This window comes from Oncorhynchus tshawytscha, linkage group LG04 (assembly GCF_018296145.1).
Source record: "Oncorhynchus tshawytscha isolate Ot180627B linkage group LG04, Otsh_v2.0, whole genome shotgun sequence".
In the NCBI taxonomy this organism is placed as follows: Eukaryota; Metazoa; Chordata; class Actinopteri; order Salmoniformes; family Salmonidae; genus Oncorhynchus; species Oncorhynchus tshawytscha.
Genome location: NC_056432.1, coordinates 23,917,597 through 23,925,546, shown reverse-complemented (window position 1 = coordinate 23,925,546; position 7,950 = coordinate 23,917,597). Strand labels below are relative to the sequence as shown.

Here is a 7,950-nt window from a genome sequence, read left to right as displayed (position 1 = left end):
TATTGTATTGTGTTTTACCTCTCTTTTCAGATGACGGTTCTAGGTGGTCTGGTTGTTGATTTAAGCAGAGCACGTTTTCCCTACATCACTTCCGTTCATCTGCTGATCGAGTCAGAAAGACAGTGAAGATGGCGGTTTTCGGACGAATTTCTCAAACGCTCCTGCGGTCCTCATTGATCCAGACTCGTCAACTCTCTGCCACAGCGGCCCATGGTCATGCAGAGCAAACCGGTAATGCCACACAAATATTGCTCAAAGGTCACGATTTACGAATGACAAAACCATAGCATATTCTTGGAGGACGTGGTTACCTCCGTGACCTTAGCTAGCTAACGTTAGCGCGAGGCAGCATACAGCTGCTGTATTCGATAACGTTAACTAGCTAGGTTAAAGAAATCGACCACATACCTAGCTACACGGGACTCGTTGTCAAACCTACCAAACATCTGTCTAGGTTGTGTTTTGAATGTCCCATCTCAGATGTAGCTAGCCAACGTTAGCGCAGTATGTGAAGGCAATGAAGAAACCAATTATTAAATCGGTTTCACAATTGTGATTAACAATGTCAATGTCATGGAGATCAGTTAGTGAGTTAAAGGCGTTTACTCATTTCGACCATAACTGAGGCCTTCAGGGGTAGCTCTCCTGTTTGCCCTCCATGACCATAGGGGGTAGGAAACCTGTACCTGGAGTGCTGCCAGTACTGCAGGACTTTGTCAACCTAGCATGACACCTTATTCATCCAATAACCTCTTTACCAACAGTAACTTGCTTAATTCTTCATCTGTTCTCCCAGGTCAGCAAAATGTTAAATCTAAAAGATTAAGTGCTGTGGCACTCAACTGTGTGCAGTAGTTCAAATGTGGTTAAATACTCTACTAAACCTTTTATTTAACTAGGCAAGTCAGTTAAGAACACATTCTTATTTGCAATGACTGCCTAGGAATAGTGGGTTAACTGCTTTGTTCAGGGGCAGAACATGCATGATCATGGTTGATCATGGTTTATATTTGTAAAAAAGTATGTGATTGGATTAGCCAATTTAGAGGCTCTTTGGAAATGAAAACTCACCAGTACACAGCCTGCACCTGTTGCCTTTGACATTGACATGTGCAGAGATACTTCGGATCTCAGCGGAGCACACATTCAAAGGAAAGTCAAGTTACAGATTTAGTATTCCAGTGACCCCAAATTAGCTGTTTTCAACATGTCTGTCACATGTATTTAAACAGAACATAAAGGTTAAATGTACTATAACTGGCTTAAGTGTAAATGAAGCCTTTGTTACTTGTCAAACAATGTATATTTTTGTTTTCTTCTCCAGCCAGAACATGGAAGATCCTCTCCTTTGTGGTTGCCCTTCCGGGAGTTGCAGTGTGCATGTTGAACATGTACCTGAAAATGCAGCACCATGCTGCGCACCATGTGGAGCCAGAGTTTGTCCCTTACAGCCATCTTCGCATTCGCAGCAAGGTGTGATAAATTATGGCAAGATCCTAAGTAGTTATTGTTGTAAAACACATTTCTTTGATTCTATACTTTTTAGCATTGTCTAATTTTGCCTTGAGTATTTACATTTGAATCTGCCCCCTGTTAATTTACTTTGTCAACATGTTAACTTGATTCTTCTCTCACCAGCGTTTCCCTTGGGGAGATGGCAACAAGAGCCTGTTCCACAACCCTGAAGTGAATGCCCTCCCTGATGGCTATGAGGGACGTGACGAGTGATCTCTCCCTCAGACCACCTCACACACTGGGACCAGTCTTTCTTCAATTCATTACTGTTACTGGACCACACTCTCCAAACGGTTTACTCTTCTCTATTCTATTATGTTTACCTCTGTGCACCTGCCACAAGGGACCCAAAATCTTAGTTATGTTTTTCTGGACCATTTAACACAATTTCTGCTTAATTTAAATAAAAATAAATAATTACTACCAAAATACGTTGTCAATTTTTTTCTCAAATTGACACTATGGTTTTGTTTTTCTCCAAATATGTTAAAGAATAACGAAAGGAGTTTAGAACTTGATGTTTCAGAACGACACTGTTTGACTCCAATTACACCCGTACTTTCACATGACTAACTTGTATTCTCTTGCAAACCAGTAGGGTTGTCACTAGTTACCACAGCTACAAAGTAAATTGTCTATCCTGAAAATGTAAAACAAATTACATTTGTATCAAAGGTGAGGCATAAGGTTAGCAGTGTGGTTGGGCTTGAAAGGAGATTAAGAGATTGTAGAAATAGGTGGGGTTTGGTCATGGCTGTGGTAACTGACGTTTTCAATTCTGTTGTAAAATTGTCTGAAACTGTCTTGCAAAGGTTTATGAAATGTAAAAGTTTTCTGCTGAGTTGAGTTTAAATGTGTTTCCTTGAAAAACAGGAAGAGTGTGTGAACTTCATTTGGAACAAGATTGTTGGATAAGCTAAATGTCAGCCAGCTGGTAGCTTGCTTGACATGGCACTGTCTGCAAAGTGAAATTATGTTTTCCAGTAATACTTTTGGGCTATTCTTATCAGTTATTTTTATCAAGCAGTCTCCAATTGCCGGCAACAGTTGGTTCAATAGTGACTGCATGGCATATCAACAAACAGTATGCCTACCTATGCATTTTACCTGGGATCTAACTCAAATTTGACAATCCACTCTTATTAATCTGTCCTTAAATGTATGGATGGAGAGGGATAAATGTGGGCAGCCTTTGAGCGAACCAGTACAACCCACTGACAGCTATGGCTGAGATCACTGCCTAACTCAAGGTGGGGCTGTCACCTGATCTGAGGTTCTATTCTCCTGTATTTGATTGGGCTTCTGTCCTTAGTCAGCCATTCTATAGTCCCTACTTTTCTATTAGTAGTATTGGTATGGTGTTATGTAATTTTACACTTTCTTGGTGATTTAGAAATGCATTAACTTCCTGTATGATGGGTCGAGGATGACCCAACGAGCTGGAATCTGCTACTTCTATCCTGAAGAGGTAGGGACATCAGAAGATGTGTTCCCTAGGCGAGATTATTGAAACTAACTGCGTACCAAGAATGATCCCTGTTTTTATGATACTATACCTATATGACGGCCCATAAGACATCTTCAAATGTTTGAGAAAACGCTTCCAGATAAAGTGCAATGGTCTTATTGATACATTCACCCACATCTCGGATGTATAGACCATTGTAATGTGAATGCTCGTCCACTAAACCAGTCAAAATGCCACAGGGTTTAGTGATGTTTTTGTCTCCATCCCCTGTGTAGATGTCATCATTACTCTCCATGCTGCTCTCTCTCAGGCCTTAAGCTGTTAAGTGGAAATACCAGACATCAGTATCTGTGACCTCGATCAGCTTATAATCACTTTAGTTTTTATAACGGCCCTATCCGCCAGAGTTACCAGGTACAGTCATATCTAACACATCTTAGCTGTGTACAGCAATCTGTCATATCCATGTCAAATCAAATTGTATGTCACATGCGCTGAATACAACAGATGTAGACCTTAGTGAAATGCTTACTTACGAGCGCTTAACCAACAATGCAGTTTAAAAAGTCTTAATTTCACATTGTGTGTAAATCAAGGATTATTTTTTTTGCTAATGCTAAATATGTCTCCCTCTGATTTGCCTTGCATTTAGATCTACAGTCAGGAAGATTTTGCAGTTCGATGGCCACAGTACCTCTACCACTTACAAGGAGGCTCCACTGAACCCCACCACATCTTCAGTTGCTTGAGCACCATTGACTCTACACATGTAAGTAATAAGGAGTTTGTTGATATATCGATACCTATTTCATTCATCTTTTATGTTCATTAACTTCTGGCCTAGCCTGGCAATTATTTCCTTGTTTCATGTGTGACATTTTGATTCTCAGATTGACCCACTTCTCCTACTCACGGCTGCCCTAATTCTGCAGGCCTGTCAGCGCTGCCCTCTAGTGTTAGCTGGTTATTTATCCAGGGAGGTAAACTGTCTGACCTTTGCAGCACCAAAGGACTGGAATAGTTAACCACAGATTAGAATCAGACACTAACTGTATATACATGTCTCAAAAAACAAGTCTTTGCTCCACAGGGTTGACAGCACACAGATGCCCCATAATCTCGCAGTGAAAGTCATGGTTCATGAAACTGAAACTGAAACGTACAACCAGATAACAATGGCTGATAATTTAGGTGCTTCTCTCCTTTGAGATTTTAGCAATCATCTTCTGATCATCTTAATTTGTTGAGGTTCCTTCTAAGTTGTGTTGTTGTATTATGCATCACTATCTGAATACAAAAGCTATGCTTTAGATTGTTTTACAAAGTCAGCAGTTTAAGTAACAGGCCTTGACATACATTTTTGCTTATACTTTGCCTTAGGACCAGAGACCCGATGGACTGAGTTCCTCCAGCTCTTCTGGCAGCACTCCTCTATTTAGCGCAGAGACCTCCACCACTGTGTTCCTGACCGCCACCACTGTGTTCCTGTTCCTGACCGCCACCACTGTGTTCCTGACCGCCACCACTGTGTTCCTGACCGCCACCACTGTGTTCCTGACCGCCACCACTGTGTTCCTGACCGCCACCACTGTGTTCCTGACCGCCACCACTGTGTTCCTGACCGCCACTGAACTACAGTATCTGCGCTCCTCTCCTGTGTACAGAGCATCCAGGTACTTCACCCCCCTCAGGAAGAAACCCACCTCCATCCTCCACTGTAGAAACACTTTCCTTCGTAACACTTTATTTGGATAGTCCATCTGTAGATGCTTTACAGACTATCAGTAACAGTTCAACTATCTATCTACTAACCTTAGCTCTAACCCTAACCTTACCAAGCAGTTGCTTATCAACGGATAGTTTGTTGATAGTATGGCCATCTGTGGAGCATCTACAGATGGAAAATCCGGACTATCCAGATGAAGTGTGACCCTTTTCTGGTAAACACTCTTACTCGAGTGAGTTATAATGTGCTCCGTCCTGATATAGTAATCTCAAAGCTAAGTGAAAGTTAGGGTTAGACACGTTTGGAATGGTTGCAACCCTGAGTGTAAATTGTTGAGACTCTTTGTCCTACAGATCCCAATCTACTCCAAGGGAGGTAAAGTGACCCAGGAAGTCCTGCCTCCTGTCAAGAACCCTATCTGACACACCAACCACTGATCCATCTGACCCGGACCCCACCCACTATCTCTCCACTACCCTCCACTCCCGGGGTCATCCATATCTGATGAGTTGCTATTTAGCCCAAGTCCTTCATTTGACACTCCTGGCCCTCTCAGCCCCTCACCTATCAAGGTCGCTCCAGAGACCTCTCATCATACCTTGTCCAATGGAAAGCTGTCCCATGAGGTGGAAGAGGGTGTAACAGGAAGTTCGTACGACCACAGTTTTAACGACATAAAGGGTGGGAGCAATGAGTCAGGTCTTGCGGGAGAAGGCAAGTCCATGCAAAACAACGACAGACGTCACGTCAATGGACAGAATGGAGGTAGTATTGCACTGGGTGGAGAAAAGTCTGCAGCCCACAGGTTCAGTGGTGAGGAGTCTCGAGAGCCTGGCAGTCAGAGGATGGGGAATGTGGGAGATAAGGCGTTTAGGGTGAAGGAACGACAGGGGAGTTAAGTCCAGCAGGTTGCTTGCCCCCCGCCTCCCCCTTGCCCTGTGAGAACTCTACAGATGCCCCTTTGCTCCCCACGGCACTGTACCAGCACAGGGTGAGAGGGCTGGTACTGGCCCTACTGGTAGAGAGACAATTCCACAGCGACACTGCAGCCACAGAGGAAGTGGTGAGGAACTGTTGGGGAATATGGGAGGGATATGAATGTTTGTTTATGTATGAGTGTTCCACAACAGATTCCCTTGTCTGGACAACCACATGTTCAACTGTTAAATTAAATAGAATATCTCCACTATTGCCCTACATGTTATTACAGCAGTTTGATATTTTGTCAAACCATTAAATCAGCTATCACCCTGTGGTTTATCCCCAGTATCTCAGAAGCCTGGCATCTTTGAAGGGACTGGAAGCACATCTGAGAACTACTGCTCCGGGGGCCTCTGGCCCTCAGGGACACTACACACTGACTGAATACAGAACATGCTCACAAGTGAGGCTCTAATATTCTCAGAGCTCTCTGAAATGTTGTCAAACCACAGTATATTCCATAGCTCTATTTTTTTTCTAGCTGTCCTATCTGACTTTGACCTTTTTTCCTCTCTCTATTTGTCTGTTGCTTATGATATTTGTGGAACTCTATCTCCCAGCGTTGACCTTACTGCTGGAGTGAGTAGTAAACTCAGTGCTTTGCAGTAGCTGATTGGGATGTTTTGGGACATTTTGTGGGGCTTTGGTGCCTTGTGAAAATTAGTTTTTGCTGATTGTGGAATCTTGGGGCATTTGTAGTACTTAGTGGTGATTTAAGTTAGTAAGATGCTGTATAGTGTATATACCACCTCTGTCTTTTACTTTCATGATCATCCATGTTTGTGTGGTATTTGTAATGAGTGCTTATGCTGTGTCCCTGCAGGCAACCTGTCTGGTAGGCCAGGGGGAGCCCAGGACCGTTCTTTTGTGAGAGCCACATCGCTGCTCCACTCGCATTTCTCTCACACTGAAGCTCTGCAGGAGGCTATTGTCAGGTCAGTATGACTGGCAGGGGGCTCTCTCAACATGCATTACTCCTCAAGTCAGATGATGGGGGAGGGGGAACAGGCCATCAATATGCAGTTTGTATTATCTTAAGATAAATCCCTGTTCCCATTGAGTTGCAATGTGTCTTATTTAATACAAGAGTGCGGGTGCAACTGTGTACGGGACCCACAGTGTGGCCCAGGAGACGTACTTCCTGCAGCAAGGCGGAGCGGTGAGAAACTCTGGCATTCCCGACCACCAGGACAATGCTTTCTCTCTGCCTAGCAAGGCCCGACACAGGTTACTGAAGCACAGGGTTAACCTGCTCTGACCGACTGTGACAAGGAGTTCCACCAGAACCACTGTCTACTCAGTCACTTCTCTGAATATGCTTCTCTCTAAATTCATTTCAAACAATGAACTTACACTGAACATTTTTCTAAGATAAACACTGTGTAAAGAGTTTTAAGAAGTTAAACGATTTACAAGAACCTTGGTCAAGTCCTATACTGTGTTGTATTGATGTGCAGAGGACCATAATCTCTGTCAACACTGCAAAGGCATTTTGCACAATATATAATGAAATTCCAAACCAACACACCACATGAAATATGAGCTTATAGAGATGTTGTGTAACAAATATTCAATGTACAAACATCATGAAGACATCATGGCTTCTGGGTTTCCTAATCACTGTAATCCTTTTCATTTGGATAAAGATAATCAGCTACCCGTGAATCCTTCACCACCACCCACAATGTATTTTTTAAAAATAGTTATGTTGTACCTAATGACATACCGTATGTAGGAAATCAGTATTGTATATAATTACAGATATCATGTCATATTGTTTGTGTGTTTTTTAGTTTAATATTCTGTCCTGAGTGTACTCTTGGGTTTTCATTGTAGAGTTGATTTTGACCATCTCTGAAATGGTACTCTCTGATTAATGGGGCACATTAATCATTTGCCAATAATATTCCATAAGGTTCTTTACAAAGATTGACTGTTTGTAACAACAAAAAATAATGAATGGCTGATTCTTAACACACAAAAAATGCCTTGGTCATAAGGCAAGCATTTTCCTTCCAAGCATTGCAAATACATTAATTCAAATAAGATTATTTACAACATATCCACTCTAAATTAACACCGATGTATGGACCTTGTCTTGTCTAAATGAGCTGCACATTGTACTCTAAACTACAGGGGCCATCGTGGTCCCTATAGTGCCATAACGATAATAGTACTGTAGCAACAGGCACACAGCTCAAGCTAAGCATAAATACGGCGCCCACAGTACTTTACAAACCCTAAAGTACGAACACTGTTA

The 7,950-nt window shown here is 42.5% G+C and overlaps 1 protein-coding gene and 1 pseudogene across 1 annotated transcript; both read left to right on the top strand.

The window, feature by feature from the left end:
* Positions 1 to 50: 50 nt before the first annotated feature.
* Positions 51 to 1,944, top strand: LOC112248396 (cytochrome c oxidase subunit 6A, mitochondrial). Its single transcript, XM_024417372.2, has 3 exons — positions 51 to 231; positions 1,325 to 1,473; positions 1,639 to 1,944. The coding sequence occupies exons 1-3, from the start codon at positions 129 to 131 to the stop codon at positions 1,726 to 1,728; spliced, it is 342 nt and encodes a 113-aa protein (XP_024273140.1). The 5' UTR covers positions 51 to 128; the 3' UTR covers positions 1,729 to 1,944.
* A 128-nt stretch (positions 1,945 to 2,072) lies between these two features.
* LOC112248395 lies at positions 2,073 to 7,466 on the top strand (annotated as a pseudogene).
* Positions 7,467 to 7,950: the final 484 nt, after the last annotated feature.

Excerpts from the sequence above, each read along its gene's own strand:
- LOC112248396 (XM_024417372.2), top strand. The coding sequence starts at position 129 with ATGGCGGTTTTCGGACGAATTTCTCAAACGCTCCTGCGGTCCTCATTG. Across the intron at positions 232-1,324 it reads TGGTCATGCAGAGCAAACCG|CCAGAACATGGAAGATCCTC; the intron begins GTAATGCCACAC and ends TTTCTTCTCCAG. Across the intron at positions 1,474-1,638 it reads ATCTTCGCATTCGCAGCAAG|CGTTTCCCTTGGGGAGATGG; the intron begins GTGTGATAAATT and ends TTCTCTCACCAG.